The 18852-nt window shown below is 42.9% G+C and overlaps 1 protein-coding gene across 11 annotated transcripts in view; it reads right to left on the reverse strand.

Annotated features, from left to right (window-relative positions):
* The window catches only part of kcnma1a (potassium large conductance calcium-activated channel, subfamily M, alpha member 1a), an 845585-nt gene that overhangs the window by 206887 nt on the left and 619846 nt on the right, over positions 1 to 18852 (reverse strand). For all 11 annotated transcript variants that reach the window (XM_072583314.1, XM_072583323.1, XM_072583322.1 and 8 more), the window contains 2 exons: positions 11288 to 11357; positions 7228 to 7383 (listed from right to left, as the gene is read on the reverse strand). In XM_072583314.1, the coding sequence (XP_072439415.1) occupies positions 7228 to 7383; positions 11288 to 11357 (226 nt within the window). The remainder of the gene's footprint in view (positions 1 to 7227; positions 7384 to 11287; positions 11358 to 18852) is intronic.

Raw genomic sequence — 18852 nt, forward strand, 5'->3', positions numbered from 1 at the left:
CATGGCCTCCAAATGGCCCAAAAGAGCTTAGTGCGAATGAAATATTTCAGAATTGAAGTTTTATTTCCAATGTAGTAAATATAGCAGCCAATATTTGCACAGCAATGAGATCATGACTTGATCACCTATACTTTGATGGTAATGATTGAGATATTGGCCAGGGTACCAAAGAGAACTCTTCTGCATTTCCTTGAAAATTATCATTAAACATTTTTACATTATTTTAGAGACCAGACGTGGCTTTGATTACTATTTTAATCCAAGACAATGCAACACTCCCTCAATACAGTGGTTAGCACTGCTGCCTCACAGCACCAGAGACCCGGGTTCAATTCCCGACTCAGGCGACTGACTTTGTGGAGTTTGCACATTCTCCCCGTGTCTGCGTGGGTTTCCTCCGGGTGCTCCAGTTTCCTCCCACAGTCCAAAGATGTGCAGGTCAGGTGAATTGGCCATGCTAAATTGCCCATAGTGTTAGGTAAAGGGGTAAATGTAAGGGAATGGGTGGCAGGTCGGTGTGGACTTGTTGGGCCAAAGGGCCTGTTTCCACACTGTAAGTAATCTAATCTAATCATGAGTCCTAACCTAATTTATATGCTTGGGTCAGAGCTTGAACCAACAACCTGCTGACCAAGTGGAAAGTGCTAACTTCAGAGCCAAGGCTGACATCTTGCTATTTTTCACATGACATGTAGAGATTGTTTCCAGTTTCAATTCCGGGTTGGTATAAATCTTGGAACTTCAACATTAGTGAAATGGTCACGAAGATTTAACAATAAGCATTGTAAACCTCTACCAGCCTGAAATGCTAGGCTTGTGTACTACCATCCCCACCCCTATTCACCTATTGTATTCTATGCTACTTTCTCCCCACCCCCACCCCCATCTCATTTGTCTCTGCACTCTGCAGGCACCCTGACTCTATTCCTGATGAAGGGTTTTTGCCCGAAACGTTGATTTTCCTGCTCCTCGGATGCTGCCTGACCTGCTGTGCTTTTCCAACACCACTCTAATCTACTACCAAGAGTTTGTCAGCTTCATATCATGTTTTGAAATGCAGGCACTGTGTGAAAGCCAGCAGTGTAATGCACATAGATTAAACAGCAGTAGCAAATGCAATGATATTATCAGAAATGTATCAACCTGTATTGAACTAAAACTCCTGCTTTGCTTCCTCAGGACAGAACTATAAACTGGCGACCTGAGTTTCACATTGAAAACCTTATATAATATTAGCTGAGTATCTTGAAAGCTGTGTCAGAATACCTCCAGTGGCATACTGCTGATAGCTAGAGACTGCATACAAAAGAACCAACCTTTATTGCTTATAAACACAGGAAAGTAGCACATGAATCAAAGATGTTCAAGAATCATTATAAATGCATTATGGTATGTTTAACCATCTTATATGTAGCTCAGACTTTTAAAATCTCAGCCTATTTATTTCTATGGAATACACACTCTGTCAAGGCTACAAGGTTAGGGTGGTTTGATAAATGACTTTCAACAGAGCCCACACCATAAACGACATCCACTAAGTTCTTCCAACAGTCCACAATTGGTGGTCCTCTAAACATTCATTTTTATGAGCAACAGATTACTTTGGGCAGGATCCGTCAGGCTTTTGAAAATATTTTAATCACATTACATGGGGTTCTGTGTGTGATTTAACTGATGTGGCTATATTGCTGACAAATCCAAATTGTCAATGAATTTCTCAGTTTTACATAAAATCTACTTTTCAAAAAAAAAGCCACTCAGCCTAATTAGCCTCTGCCAGTATTTATGCACCTCCTAGTACTTCTTCTAATTCCATCGATGTTTATTTCTATCACATATACATGTTCTATTTTCCTCTCAACTGTTTGTTCACTGTCGTATGCGGCCACAGCGAATGAGATACTGCGTCTCATGAGATACTGAAAATACGCTACTGTCTTTATGGCATGGATGAAGATGCTGTACTGGAGTCCACATTTTATGCAACAAATAAAGAATAAAGGTGCATCCTTCAATGGGAATACAATAAGGAATCTCATAAAAGGCATTTCAATCCCTGACAATACAAATATTGCTGAAATTTGCTCATTACTGGGTCATGTCATCCTGAACTTCTTAATGATTCCTCCCACAATTGAGCAAGCACAAACTACATGCCAGATTGACTCTAACATGGTTTTGCAGATTGAAACACATGCTAATATGTGGTACTGAGCATCAGAAGGTCCCTTCTGTGCAACTGCTAACATGGATACTAAGCACAGTAACAAAATCTATTAAACTCAGACAAGCTGACATTTACATTGAGCCTTTCATGATTCAGGAGGATTAAAAGGTTTCATTGCCAATAAATTATTTTGAACATGAGGCAGCTGACCTGCACACCATGAAGTCTCACAAACAGTAATGAGCGAGGAGACTATTTTGGTGGTATTGGTTGAACAACAAAAGTTAGCAAGGCCACAAGGCAATCATCTTTCAGATCTGCCTGAAGAGGCAGTCGGAATCTCTGTTTAACAATCTCACTTAAATGCCTCCAGCAATGCAATACTACCTCCATACAGCACTGATGTGTCATACCATATTATAGGACCAATTCAACTCTGGCAGAGCTACAAAGTGGAAGCAAATTTTCCACCCTTTACAGACCCACCTTATCTGCAATTCCATTGACTTATAAGAGAAGTAAACGATACTTCAAACTAATTCATTGGCAGTGAAGCATTTCCAGAGGTCATGGGCTCCATATAAATTCTTTGAAGAATTTAGGATTACCTTTAGCAACTGTGATGGTCATTGCATATAAAGCAGGGTTACGTCACACAGTGGCATACACTTCAATCTGCAAAGTCTCAACTGAACGAGTTGACACATGCCTGTCTATTGCCTTTGCAAAGGACGTCTGGAGAAAGATGGAGTGGCTTTTGTTGATGTTCGTCCTGAACAGCTCCATGACATGGGAGTTTGCTCTACGGTCTGCTCCCCAGGGCGCACACTGAGACAAACATCAGCTGTACCTGCAGGACCATCAACTTGGTGAAAGATGCTCTTTGGTCTGCCTGAAACTTATTGGTCTTCCACAGCAAGGAGTTGAATGTTGCTGATTGACATATTCCAAGATCCAGGACTATGAGCTGAGGAAAGCACAAAAGCTTATGACAGCTGCTGCCAAGGCACAGGGGGGAAAGACCACTGTCTGAGGTCTTTCTGCCAAAGTTAAATGGTGGTCCATTCAGCTATCGGATCCTTCTGCTGCCTCAAATGCATGTAAATATAGTCTTGTACAACTAAGAGAAGCCTATGGTTTGTTTTTGGATAGAGTCAAGCTTCATATGCTACTGTTCAGAACTGAAACACATTTTTGACCATGATATATATTACAAACTTGAAAGGGTTCAGAAAAGATTTACAAGGATGTTGCCAGGATTCGAGGATTTGAGCTACAGGGAGAGGCTGAACAGGCGAGGGCCGTTTTTCCTGGAGCGTTGGAGGCTGAGGGGTGACCTTATAGAGGTTTACAAAATTATGAGGGGCATGGATAGGGTAAATAGGCAAAGTTTTTTCCCTGGGGTCGGGGAGTCCAGAACTAGAGGGCATAGGTTAGGGTGAGAGGGGAAAGATATAAAAGAGACACACAGGGCAACTTTTTCTCACAGAGGGTGGTACGGGTATGGAATGAGCTGCCAGAGGAAGTGGTGGAGGCTGGTACAATTGCAACATTTAAGAGGCAGTTGGATGGGAATATGAATAGGAAGGGTTTGGAGGGATATGGGCCGGGTGTTGGCAGGTGGGACTAGATTTGAGTTGGATATCTAGGCAGCATGGACAAGTTGGACCAAAGGGTCTGTTTCCATGCTGTACATCTCTATGACTCTATAACACATGAATAAAGTAGATTTTTGAAATAAAAAATAACCTGCCCATTGGTGGACAATTAGTTAGCACCCATTTTGTGATCTCAGTGAAGTTCCATTTTATCCCTATGCCTCTCAATGTGATAATTTTGCAAAATTTATCTTTGTGTGACAAGACACTCATAGACAAGGAAACCATCAGCTTTTAGTCACAACTTTTAAATCATAATGTAAAGAACGATTGCCTATTTCAGGGCAAGGCACAATGAAATTCCATCCATCTGTGTGGGATATCGAACTGATGACATATTCAAGGAGATTTTGAGGATACGGTGGCATTGAGCTTTTTTCATTTTCCTCACTCAGCCAACAATGCCCGCAGTTTATAGGTTTCACACTATGACATGTTTCAATCACATGGTCAGGAATGCCACAAAATGTTTTTATTGTTAAGAGGAAGGAGGAGGCTTGGATGAAACATGAAGGCTCAGTTACGGCGCTTGAGAGTTACAAATTAGCCAGGAAGGACCTAAAGAGACAGCTAAGAAGAGCCTGGAGAGGACATGAGAAGTTGTTGGCGGATAGGATCAAGGAAAAATCTAAGGCTTTCTATAGGTATATCAGGAATAAAAGAATGACTAGAGTAAGATTAGGACCAATCAAGGATAGTAGTGGGAAGTGTGCGTGAAGTCAGAGGAGATAGGGGAAGTGCTAAATGAACATTTTTCATCAGTATTCACACTGTAAATAGACAATATTGTCGAGGAGAATACTGAGATACAGGCTACTAGACTAGATGGGATCGAGGTTCACAATGAGGTAGAGTTAGCAATTCTGAATATAGATAAGTCCCCTGGGTCGGATGCAATTTATCCTAGGATTCTCTGGGAAGCCAGGAAGGAGACTGTAGAGCCTTTGACTTTGATCTTTATGTCATCATTGTCTCCAGGAATAGTACCAGAAGACTGGAGGACCTTGTTCAAGAAGGAGAGTGGAGACAAGCCTGGTAATTTAGACTAGTAAGTCTTACTTCAGTTGTGGGTAAAGTATTGGAAAAGGTTATGAGAGATAGGATTTATAATTATCTAGAGAGGAATAAGTTGATTAGAGATAGTCAAGATAGTTTTGTGAAGGGTAGGTCGTGCCTCACAAACCTAATTGAGTTCTTTGAGAAGGTGACCAAACTGGTGGACGAGGGTTGATGAGGCATATATGAATTTCGGTAAGGCATTTGATAAGGTTCCCCATGGTAGGCTTTTGCAGAAAATATGGAGTTATGGGATTGAGGGCGATTTAGCGGTTTGGATCAGAAATTGGCTAGCTGAAAGAAGACAGAGGGTGGTGGTTGACGGAAAATGTTCATCCTGGAGATCAGTTACTAGTGGTGTATCACAAGGATCTGTTTTGGGGCCACTGCTGTTTGTCATTTTTATAAATGACCTGAATAAGGGCGTAGAAGGATGGATTAGTACATTTGCGGATGACACTAAGGTCAATGGGGTTGTGGATAGTGCCAAAGGATGTTGCAGGTTACAGAGGGACATAGATAAGCTGCAGAGCTGGGCTGAGAGGTGGCAAATGGAGCTTAATGCAGAAAGGTGTGAGGTAATTCACTTTGGGAGGAATAACAGGAATGCATAGTACGAGGCCAATAGTAAGATTCTTGCCAGTGTAGATGAACAGAGACATCTCAGTGTCCATGTACATAGATCCCTGAAAGTTGCCACCCAGGTTGATAGGGTTGTTAAGAAGGCATATGGTGTGTTAGCTTTTATTAGTAGACGGATTGAGTTTTGGAGCCATGAGGTCATGCTGCAGTTGTACAAAACCCTGGTGAGGCCGCACTTGGAGTATTGTGTACAGTTCTGGTCACTGCATTATAGGAAGGATGTGGAAGCTTTGGAGAGAGTTCAGAGGAGATTTACTAGGATGTTGCCTGATAATGGAGGGAAGGTCTTAGGAGGAAAGGCTGAGGAACTTAAGCTGTTTTTGTTAGAGAGAAGAATGTTGAGAGGTGACTTAATTGAGACATACAAGATAATCAGACGGTTAAATAGGGTGGACAGTGAGAGCCTTTTTCCTCTGATTGCGAAGGCTAACATGGGGGACGTAGCTTTAAGTTGAGGGGTGATAGATTTAGGACAGATATCAGAGGTAGTTTCTTTACTCAGAGAGTAATAGGGGCATGTATCGGCCTGCCTGCGACTGTAGTAGACTCACCAACTTTAAGGGCAATTAACTGGTCATTGGTTAGACATATGGGTGATAATGGAACAGGGTAGGTGAGATGGGATTCAGATTGGTTTCACAGCCCAATGCAACATCAAAGGGATACGTTCTAAAATGCCATTACATCTTGAACATAACCTCTGTTCTCAGACTGTCATCAAGAGCACTGGAAAAAAAAATCATAGAAAGAAAAGCAGACTTGCACTAATTACTGTGCCTCCACAAACTCAGGATGCCCCAAGACACATTATATAGAAAGCATAGCAGCCAATTACATGTAGCAAACTCCTACAAACAACAATATGATAAGAGCAGATAGTCTGTTCTATTGCTATTGACTGAAGGATGAATAATACCTAGAATCAGAGAATAATATCTTAGCTTCTCTTCTTTGAAATAATTAAGCTCCATTTCAGAGAGGAGACAGGACCTCTTAATGTGGCATCCAAAGGATTGGACCCCTAACAGTGCAACATTTCTTTGGCACTGCTCCCAAGTGCTGAATTAGATTGGTGGACTCAAGTCCCTGGAGTGGGAGTTGAACCCACCAACTTTGGCCTCAGAAGTAGATACAACCTGTTAGTCTATATTTTTGGGAGAAAGTGGATGCAGCAGTGCATCGTTAATTATCCATGCACCACAAGCATTTACCTGTACAGGGAAAAAACAACTGCGATGGCAGTTTTGTAGAAAAGGGATGGCAGAAAGTAGCCCCTTGTTGATGCCACACATTTTGGTGGAAATGATAGAGGAGTCAATTGGCAATGCAGACTCTTGTATATATACAGCTTGCAATCAAAAAACCCATCTGGGTTTCACCTCTTAACAGCTTAGCATTCTATGTGTTTGGCAGCAATCACATTTTAAACACTGTACCAAATATATAACCTGTGCACAGTTAGTTTAACTAAATTCAAGCCCAAGAAAGCAACATCAGATTCACACTCCATTTGAATTACTGAAGCGCTGGCACACATTAAAAACTGTGGTATGTGGGGGACACCTGCTGTTAAACACAAAATAAAACATGGCAACATCTTCCATCTTTTTGTATTTTTTCTTCAAGATATATGCTTTTTTTTCAAAAGAATGACAAGTAGGATGAATGTTTTCTCAGGCTTAATATGAAGAGACAGTACAATACCTTGATGAACGATCTCATGGAGAAGAGATTGGCCAGCATTGTAGAGAGGCCTGGAGCCAGGCAGCTTTGAGCTATAAAACCCAGCTTCAGTTCAGCTAGGCAGATTGCATCATCCCCTTCCCGCCAATTCCAGCTGGGTATGTTCAGCAGATGGGCCTGATAGCAGAGGAGAGCAAAAATAAAAGAGAAGTGTACAAATTCAATTCTGCTCATACTGCCCCCCCTCCCCCCGCACCGCCCCCACCACAACCCCATACAGCATGAAAACATATGCAGTGCATCACAAAAAGTTTGAACTAACTGTCTCCTTTATTTTCCCTGGGAACCCCAAACAATAGGGTGGCATTGCAGCAGTGTGCAGCAAACACACTGGACTTCAATCTGGATTCACATCTGTTGCCCATTCAGAGCGAGCTCCCTCGGGCCTTTCATACTTTCCAATATCGTTGGTTAAACATTTTGTTTTATTTTTATATTGTTCATGCAGAGGTGCCAGTGTAGCATTTCTGTTCTGTAATGAACTACAAAAACAAGAGCAGCTGCAGCCTTTCCAATAGCAAGCGTGGAACATACACCCGATACAAAGCGGCCTCACTTCCCCACCTTGTGTCTGGGCTGTCAGTGCTGCATTTTGCTAGCTGACATTTTACAGGTGTGAAAACCCTGAACTTGAAGAGATATACTTTATTGTCATTTTAAATACACATGCAAGAAAAAAATGGCAGCACCATTCCAAACTAAACAGATCTTAACCATTGAAGTGAAAATTCTGTTAAAAATCAAATCGATTGATTGGTTTTAGAACTGGAGAAGGAGGACAGTCTGCTTGATTATTTTTCAAATTTGATTCCTGAGCAACTTCCTTCCCTGTACTTCTAGGGGCAGCAAAGATTCCTGCACGGTGGGAATCACAAACGTGTTAACAAAGAGCAATTTATACTCTCACCATTGACTGCCCCTCTGGAGAGGACTAGGGAAGAATACCTCACTGAATTGGCCCTTCTTCACTCAGACAGCAAATGTCAGTAGGTTATGTAACTATACGGTGTTTAATGGCCAAAATTATTCCGTCATCACCCCACACACCCACATGTACACTTTCTATTGAGGGCACAGGATGAGGGAGGTACATGGGAAGGAGAGGGGTAGTCATGAGGAATAGGAAGTCTGGCTAATTTTTTTCCCCCCTTCTTTGCCTTAGGGTCACTGGGGCCAAGTACAATTCCTTGACTGTTGCTTCAGCTGTGTTCAGCTGATACAAAACATATGAGAAAATGAATCTGAAGTCTCATCTACCATTACCACGTCAGATGGTACCATTACCTATTAAGCTAGTGCTGAGCTGCACAACTCTCTTTGAAACAGAATGCTCATGGGAACATGGGACGATTGCTCAGAATTCTTCCAAAGTTGCTTTTCACCTGTCAGCCCAAATCTGCTTTGCATCCAGGTCTTGCTGCATTTGGACATGGGCTGCTTTACTATCTGAGGTGGTGTGAATGGTGCTCAATTTATGCAATCATCAGCAAACATCTCCAATTTTTATTTCGTGGTGCAGGAAAGGTCATTGATGAAGTATTGAAGGTGGCTGGGGATAAAATACTGCGCTGAGTGATGTCCTGAGCTAAGATGACTGACCTCCAACAACCACAACAGCCTTTTGTGCCAGGTATAACTCCAATTAGCAGACAGTTTTCCCCGATTTGAGTTTCGTTAAGGACCCTTGATGCCATACTTGGTCAAATGTGATGTTGATGTCAACAGTAGCCAATCTCACCTCACTGCTGAAATTTGTCTCTTTTGTTCATGTTCGACCCAAGGTTGTAATGAAGTCAGTGGTTCTAGTGCAGAGGGCAGTCAAGTGTCAATCCCATTGCTGTGCGTTTGGAATCAGACGTAGGCCAGACCAGGTAAGAATTAGAGGGGTTTCTATGACAATGGTTTCATGGTCATTAGTCTTTTAATTCCAGATTGAATTCAACTATCACCATCTGCAGATATGGGATTTGAACCAAAGTCCCCAGAATATTACTTACGTCTCTGGATTACTAGTCCAGTGACAATATCACTATGCCATCAACACCAGTGGATGGCGAAGGCTTACACCAGGAGTGATAGATGGCGCAGAAACGTTCAAGATACATTGAACTGTGAAACTAGAATGGATTTAGTGCCTGGTACAATGATCTCGGAAGTGCAGTCATTTGCGAGAGAAAACAGAGAGGACAAAGTCCTTGGCACCTTAAGCCTTGTTAAGCCATTCAACTAAACTGTGACTTAACTGTATCTTAAGTCCATTCAACTGCATTGATATTGTAACCCTTAATAAGATAGCCTAGTGGAAATCTATCAAAATCAAAACTGGGATTTCCAATTGAACCCACTGCCTCTACATCGTATTTTTTAGGATTGAACTAAGTTCCACTATCCCACTTCCTTTTGCGTGAAGAAGTGTTCCTCAAAATGACCCATGAATGGTGGGATATCTTTGGAGGGTTAGTGTGGACTCAATGGGCTGAATGGCCTGTTTCCACAGTAGGGATTCCATGACTCTCCTTGCAAGGAAAGTAAAAGATTGCCCAGGTTCCTCACACTAAACTTCTAACGAACTAAATCAAGGGGAAAGGACACTCTGTTTCAAAATGAGTTCCTCAATACTTATTCTTCCTTCAAAAACAGCAAGATACCATGATAGGGGACAAGTTTCACCCTCTGCAGTTCCAGGTAGTGACCACAGAGAGGAGCAATTGCTATTGACAGCAGCTTGGACTCCTGTGCAGTAAGATTCCCAGGGAGGCCAGTGCAAGGGCTGTGTTAAAAATACTTCCTGAAAACAAACTGAACACCAAACTCTCCTCAAGTGACACTATGCCTTGTGCTTCTTCTGGTCACATTCTATGCTTTCTACAAAAATATGTCATTTAAATGTTTTTTTTTTCCGCATCAGTCCAAGGAAATCCTACATTAGCAAGACAGAGGGGAAAATGTGAGGAGCAGAAACATCTGCTGCAAGTCTGCAGCTTGGATCCAAATCAGGTTGCGATATTGCTGGCTCAGGCACACAATATCAAATGTCTCTCTGTTTCAATGCCACATGCCATGCTTTCAGTCTGGAGAAAGAAAACGATACTGAACATACATAGAGCAAGTCATTTTCCGTTAGACTATTCAGTCTCGTTGTTTGTTTGTCTTCTGATTCTCCCCAGGGAATGACACCACAAGAGATCCTAGCCCACTTCTCCTTCAAGTCTTCCCGATATCCCTGCCTTTCTCAAACAGTAGCATTCAGCTTGTCCCTCATTCTCGGCAGCTGTGATTTCCTTCAACCTACCCCTCTTCAGGATTTGAAGTTCAGGAGACTGAGTTTTGTGTAGGCAATGGAGTTTGTGAGAATTTTATCTCAAATTCAGGGGCGTCAGGTAGGATGAGGACATTTTCACAAGCAAACTGGTTTCGGAGGCAGGAAGTTCATTTCAAAATTATAATGAGGGGGGCTGCCTCCCTTTTATAACTGTCCTCTGGATTTAACTGGGCAGCTGAGGAGAGATGAGGACTGCTTGTCAGTCAAATGAAGCAGGAAACCCCTATCCAAAGCAGCGAACCCACCTGCCCCAGGGTCGTTGCTTATATCTTCAATATTGAACCTTCTCCTCCAAGATTTCAACCTGACTGTCGCTCTACCTTGGAGGGCAATGGAGGCTGACTGGGGCAAATGCATGAAAACCTGGGTGAAGCATAGAAGACTACACAGAGCTTTCCTAGGGCTGGGAGTGGCGGCGATATTGGGAACCAACTGGATGGCTCTTTCACGATGCTAGTATGACCACAATAAGCTGAACGGCCTTGACTGTGCTGCAAGGATTCTCTCATCAACCAGCAGCGTGCCATTCCCTTGTTGAAAACAAATGGTAGAACCTCTGCACTAACCCTAAGACTTTGCAATTGAGGCACAGGGTTTGGACTCAAGAGTCAGTCAATATTTGCAGCCCTCTCAAATGATGAGATTATTCAAGAGAGTAATCAAAACAGCATTCTATAGTCAATAAAAGAAGATTCTGACCTTGTTATGATACTGTAACATCTGTGTTATAATTCTTATCTTTGGATTGTAATTTTTGATAGATATTACCCTGAAACAAAAAAGCAAAATTATTAATTAGACTGGACCTTTTTAGGCAAATAGGAGGCAATCTCCTGAACAGTTACAAATAATACAATTGCAAGGCAGCAAAGTAGTGTTACCTCAATTTTGCATTTGCAGAATTAGATTCAAGAAAAACTTATAGAAATGCTTATTTTAAAAAATGAATATGCTCCACTTGTCCCTTTACTTATAATGAAGAAAACAAGGTATAGGCCAGGAATAGACCGTTGGGCTCTTAAGCCTGCTCAACAGTAAGACCACAACTGACTGTTCCTCTGCAGATTCCTCATGGGAGACTGGTTAGCAAGGTTAGATCATGCAGAATACAGGGAGAACTAACCATTTGGATACAGAATTGGCTCAAAGATAGAAAACAGAGGGTGGTGGTGGCGGATTGCTTTTCAGACTGGAGGCCTGTGACCAGTGTTGTACCACGAGGATTGGATCGGTGCTGGGTCCACTGCTTTTCGTCATTCATAGAAATGATTTAGATGTGAGCATAAGAGGTATAGTTAGTAAGTTTGCAGATGACACCAAAATTGGAGGTCATAGATGTGCAGCATGGAAACAGACCTTTTGGTCCAACCCTTCTATACCGACCAGATATCCCAACCCAATCTAGTCCCACCTGCCATCACCCGGCCCATATCCCTTCAAACCCTTCCTATTTATATACCCATCCAAATGCCTTTTAAATGTTGCAATTGTACCAGCTTCCACCACATCCTCTGGCAGCTCATTCCATATACGTACTACCCTGTGTGTGAAAAGTTGCCCCTTACGTCACTAGCTGCACCACTCCTGGAATATTTACGTTACACCTGGAGAATTTATATAAATCTGGAAAGATAATGCTATTCCAGTAACTGTGTTTATGTAACAACAGGATAGCTAGAAAATGCATTTAGTTCACTGATGTCCTTTAATGAAGAAAATCTGTACTGTTCTAATTTGGTTCATCCTAAATGTTACTCCGGGCCCATAGCAATGTAGTTGACTCTTAACTGCATCTGAAAAAGCTGAACGAGCCATTCAGATGCCTCAAAGATTCTCAAAGGTAGTTCGGGATAAGCAGAAAATGGTAATAATATCCATGTATCCTGGCAATATTTTTTTTAAAACAAAGCCTTCCAGTGAAATTGTGCACAATGGTTCAAGACCACAGAGATGCTTAAACCTAGCACACTGGGAATTTCACATAGACCGTGCATAATCTATTCTCCAAAATGAAAAGACTTGTGCACACCCTAATATAGCACACCCTGACAGGTCGGACTATTTCCCTGGCAAGTATATATTACTGCCATGAAACATTGGGTGGCTGCTATCTTGGCTGTCGAGCCAGTGTTGTCAGGAGATTCCATTGATTAATCGGGGGGTTGGTTAACTCAGTTGGCTGGATGTAACAGAATGGGTTTAATACCCACACTGGCTGAGCTTACCACTGAAGGTCTCTCCTTCTTAATCCCTCCCATTGCCAGAGGTATGGTGACCCTCAGGATAAATCACCACCAATCGTTTCTCTACTCAGAGAGCAGGCCTTTAACCTTTTACTGCAATGATCTCTCATTCGTTCTTCCTTTGGCAAAAAGAGGGAGCTGTAAAAATTGATAAAATTGAAAGCTAATAAATCCCCAGGATCTGATAATCTACATCCCAAAGTACTTAAGGAGGTGGCTTGGAAATAGTGGTGTTTTTCTTCCAAGATGCTTTAGACTCTGAAATAGTTCCTACAGATTGAATGATAGTGAATACAACCCCACTATTAAAAAGGGAGCTCAAAAGAAAACGGAATTATACACCTGTGAGTTGAACATCAGTCGTGGAGAAGATGGTAAAATCCAATCATAGAGTCATAGAGCATGGAAACAGACCCTTCGGTCCAACCTGTCCACGCCGACCAGATATCCCAACCCAATCTAGTCCCACCTGCCAGTACCCGGCCCATATCCCTCCAAACCCTTCCTATTCATATACCTATCCAACTGCCTCTTAAAATGTTGCAATTATAGCAGCCTCCACCACATCCTCTGGCAGCTGATTCCATATACGTGCCACCGCTCAGCCTCTAATGCTACAGGGAGAACAGCCCCAGCCTGTTCAGCCTCTCCTTGTAGCTCAGATCCTCCAACCCTGGCAACATCCTTGTAAATCTTTTCTGAACCCTTTCAAGTTTCACAACATCTTTCCGATAGGAAGGAGACCAGAATTGCACGCAATATTCCAACAGTGGCAACATGACCTCCCAACTCCTGTACTCAATACTCTGACCAATAAAGGAAAGCATACCAAACGTTGCCTTCACTATCCTATCTACCTGCGACTCCACTTTCAAGGAGCTATGAACCTGCACTCCAAGGTCTTTTTGCTCAGCAACACTCCCTAGGACCTTACCGTGAAGTGATAAGTCCTGCTATGATTTGCTTTCCCAAAATGCAGCACCCTCGCATTTATCTGGATTAAACTCAACCTGCCACTTCTCAGCCCATTGGCCCATCTGGTCCAGATCCTGTTGTAATCTGAGGTAACCTTCTTCGCTGTCCACTACACCTCCAATTTTGGTGTCATCTGCAAAAATCATCAAGGGTTTTGTAGCAGAACACTGAGAGTGAGCACAGATTTACAAAAGATGTAGTGGACAGTGGACAGAGTACAATGGGATCTTGATTAGATGGGCCAATGGGTTGAGGAGTGGCAGATGGAATTTAATTCAGATAAATGCGAGGAAAAGCAAATCTTAGCAGAACTTATACATTTAATGGTAAGGTCCTGGGGAGTGCTGCTGAACAAAGAGACCTGCTAGGATAGGTAGATAGGATAGTGAAGAGGCATTTGTATACTTTCTATTATTGGTCAGAGCATTGAGTACAGGAGTTGGGAGGTCATGTTGCAGCCGTACAGGACATTGGTTAGGCCACTTTTGGAATATTGCGTGCAATCTGGTCTCCTTCCTATCGGAAGGATGTTGTGAAATTTGAAAGGATTCAGAAAAGATTTACAAGGATGTTGCCAAGGTTGGAGGGTTTGAGCTACAGGGAGAGGTTGAATAGGCTGGGGCTGTTGCCCCTGGAGCATTGGAGGATGAAGGGTGACCGTATAGAGGTTTATAAAATCATGAGGGGCATGGATAGGATAAATAGACAAAGTCTTTTCCCTGGGTTTGGAAGTCCAGACTAGAGGGCATAAGTTTAGGGTGAGAGGGGAAAGACATAAAAGAAACCTCAGGGGCAAATGTTATGCAGTGGGTGGTGCATGTAAGAAATAAGCTGCCAGAGGAAATGTTGGAGGCTGGTAATTACAATATTTAAAAGGCATCCGGATGGGTATATGAATAGGAAAGGTTTAGAGCGATATGGGCCAAGTGCTGGCAAATGAGACTAGATTAATTTAGGATATTTAGGATCAGCATCGATAAGTTGGATAGAATGGTCTGTTTCTGTGCTGCACATCTCAATGGGAGCCAACCATTACAATGCCTTTGGGATTATTCAGTCCCTGCTGGTTGTATGTTGAATTACACAACATAGTTTTAAACACACCAGAGCAAAGCTGGACAAAAAATAAGTTCATTTCTTTTTTCTCCCCATGGTGCAACTGCAACCTCAGTACAAAGTGTATTTACATATGGATACTTCTGCCAAAGTTATAGATTTTTTAAGTTAATTATTTCCTGGGATATGAGCTTAATTGGCTAGGCCAGCATTTATTACATCCCAATTTGCCCAAAGTGCACTTTGCAGTCAACCACATCGTATGGGTCTGGAGTCACATATAGGTCAGACTAAGTAAGGACAGCACATTTCCTTCCCTATAGGACATGAATGAACCAGATGGATTTTACAGCAACTCACCAGAAGTCTCCAATAAGCACTAAGACATCGCTTGGCTGGTGGTGAAATCCTTCATGTACGCCCAGACTCTCAGCGCCACTGCACACAGCCCATGAAGTGGGTGTCGGACAGAGTGGGGAGTAGAGACTGTCATACACCTCCTTCTGGAAGGTGCCTCTGTAAAGGAAGTCTGGAGGAAGATGCAGTGGTTTTTGTCGAGGTGCATCCTGAACTACTCTGTGATGATGGACTCTGTGCTCTACGGTCTATTTTCCGGGACGCACACAAAGACAAGCATCAACCATGCCTGGAGGACGATCAACTCAGTAAAAGACACTCTTTGGTTTGCCTGAAACCTGCTTGTCTTCCAGAGCAAGGAATTGACCTCGACTGAGCATTGCAGACATTCCCCAGTCCAGGACCATGTGCTCAGGGACACACTAAAGACTGGGGCAGCTGCTGCCAAGGCATCGTGGGAAAGTTCACTGTCTGAGGCCTTTCAGCCAAAGTACAATGGGGGTCCATTCAGTTATTGGACTTCCCCAGTGCCTCAAATGTATATAAGTAGTATCTTGCATAAGTAAGAAACGGGTTTGGGTTTATCTGTTGGAACTGTCAGGAAAGTCAAACTCCAATATTTGTCTGTTTCTCCAAAGACAGCACAGAACCAAACTGCTTTCGCGATTACGTATGTATATAAGTTTTATTTATGAATAAAGTATTGTTTTGAAATTTTAAAAAAGGATTTTTACAACAACTGGCAGCGGTTACATGATCACCGTTTAAGCTAACTTTTTACTCCAGGTGTTATCTTTAAATGGAATGTCACGCTCTGCTTTGGTGGGATTCCAATCCATATTCTCAGAACACTGGCCCGGGTTGCTAGCCCAGGGCTTGCTAAGGGGAGGCAGTGATAATGTCACAAGCCCTAATAATCCAGAAGCTCAGGCTCATTTTCCGGGGCATGAGTTCAAATGCCACCGTTGGCGATGGTGAAGTTTGAGTTCAATCAATATCTGTAATAAAGACAACATTAGCCTAATGGCGACCATGCTAAGTGTTGTAAAAACCCATCTGATTCTCTAAATGTCCTTTCGGGAAACGAGCCTGCTATTCTTATCCAATCTTACACGTGCATCCAGACCCATATGTTGACTTTTAACTGCCCTCTGAAATGGACCCACTCGGATCAAAGAGCAGCAAGAGACAGGCAGGAAACATTGGCCCAATAATTTTTTTTTTGGAATTATCAGTGTGTGACCCCTCCTAGGGATTTCAACACTCAATTTTTTCCTGCTACCTCCTTTGTGAACAGGAGTTGCCTCTCTTAAATTTTGTTTTATTTCTTATGGTACCCTTCCGTCAGAGAATTAACGTTATTCCTCATCTGACCAGACTATTGATCTTCACCGTGCAGTCAGCGATAAGGCAGTTTTCACAATTGGGTAAGACAGGATATCCAGGTCTCTGATGTAACTAGGCCACATCTTTGTACCAATGCTCAGCTCCTTCCTGGCTTTCATTGTAATAGATGTTGTAGACACAACAATAATGAAGATTGTCAATGCTTTTACCAAAGTACTTGAGATGATATATACTTTCCAGATTGTGTCTATCTATTTTATTTGGCTGTACATTTCCTGCAGCAAAACTTTTCAAAATCCCAGTTGAAAAATAGTCTGTAAAAGACTTTTGTTCAGATGCAGAAATAATAAACAAACAAATGCTTTCCATACTCCTACATGATTTGTAACAGAGACTAATAGCCCCTAGTCATGACAGAAACAACTGTCATGCTGGTGTCACATTCCCTTCACTGCTGTCTGCTGGAGTCACGATCCCCTCACTGCTATCTGCTGGTGTTACACATCCCTCACTGCTGTCTGCTGGAGTCACGATCCCCTTACTGCTATCTGCTGGTGTTACACATCCCTCACTGCTGTCTGCTGGTGTCACGTTCCCCTCACTGCTGTCTGCTGGTGTTACGTGCCCCTTACTGCTGTCTGCTGGTGTTACACATCCCTCACTGCTGTCTGCTGGTGCCACGTTTCCCTCACTGCTGTCTGCCGGTATCACATTCCCCTCACTGCTGATTACTGTTGTCACACCTCCCACACTACTGTCTCCTCGTGTCATGTTCCCCTCACTGCTGTCTGCTGGAGTCCCACCTCTCACACACTGCTGTCTGCTGATGTCACGTTCCCTTTGCTGCTGTCTGCTGGCATCACAGGCCCCTCACTGCGGTCTGCTGGAGTCACGTTCCCCTCACTGCTGGTATCACACCTCCCTCACTGCTGTCTGCTGGTGTCACAGGTCCGCACTGCTGTCTGCTGGTGTCACATTGCACTCACTGCTGTTTGCTGGAGTCTCACCTCCCTCACTGCTGTCTGCTGGTGTCACACCTCCCTCATTGCTGTGTGCTGGTGTCACAGGTCCTGCACTGCTGTCTGCTGGTGTCACACGCCCCTCACTGCTGTTTGCTGGTGTCACATTGCACTCACTGCTGTCTGTTGGTGTCACGTTCCCCTCACTGCTGCCTGCTGGTGTCACATTGCACTCACTGCTGTCTGCTGGAGTCTCACCTCCTTCACTGTCTGCTGGAGTCACAGGCCCCTCACTGCTGTCTGCTGGTGTCAAACAGCTGAGTGTGATAGATATTCAGTGTCATTTTCTGTACAGAAATAAAAGTCCTGACCCCAGGTAATACATTTGTGATGATTTCTTTGTGCACCACAACACAGTTTGATCCAAACCTGAGAACACACAATTATACCCCCTCAAACAAACCGCTAAACAAATGACATTTTAAAACACAACACACAAAAGCACTTAACAAAAAATCTTTTCAGGAAACGCAGGCTTTTGTCTGTGTTAACATTAGGCTTGAAGAGAATGTAAAAGTCAGTGCTGCTTATCTTAGATGGAAACACAATGGAGATCATTTTATTTCAGTGGTGTAAAACAGATGATGTCAGGTAGATTGCCCTTGTTAAAACATCAAGTGATGCTTAAAAAGTCTCTCTCTCTTCAATAGTGTGATATTATTCGCAATTGTAAGGACCATTCTGGATGACATCTGTGAGGCAGAAACTGAAGCATCTCACTACTGTCTCCACAACATCTCCCTTACTTCTTGTCTGCCCACCTCCTCTTCCCACCCAATAGCTGGACTGTCACCTGTTCTCCCCATTCCGACATATTGAGGTCCCAGTAGCCTGTCCATCTCTGAGTAGCACCATAATTTGCTCAGCCCATTTACCTTTGTGTTGAAATACGTTGAATGTACAACAGACCACAGATTACTCAGTCCAGCTCTATGCTGATGTTTTCACTCTACATGAGACTGTTCACCCCCACCCCATCGCTCCTCCCCACCAACACATTTCACCCTATCAACCCGACATATTCCATTCTGCTTCATTAGGCTGCAGTTGCTCCTTAGTTCCCCATGTCCTTCAAAGAGAGCAATGAAAACTATTCCTGATGTTAGAAAGTTGAAGTTAGTTTTGAAGGAGATTTTGTTGTGAAAGTTTCCAATGGGCCATGTCATATGAAGGGAAGTATCACAACGTATCCATCTTTGCGAAAAGTTCAAATACATGGATCCAGTTAAATATCAGGAAACTTGGGAGACGTGAGAAAAGTCAACGT

Source organism: Chiloscyllium punctatum, chromosome 13 (genome assembly GCF_047496795.1).
Source record: "Chiloscyllium punctatum isolate Juve2018m chromosome 13, sChiPun1.3, whole genome shotgun sequence".
In the NCBI taxonomy this organism is placed as follows: domain Eukaryota; kingdom Metazoa; phylum Chordata; class Chondrichthyes; order Orectolobiformes; family Hemiscylliidae; genus Chiloscyllium; species Chiloscyllium punctatum.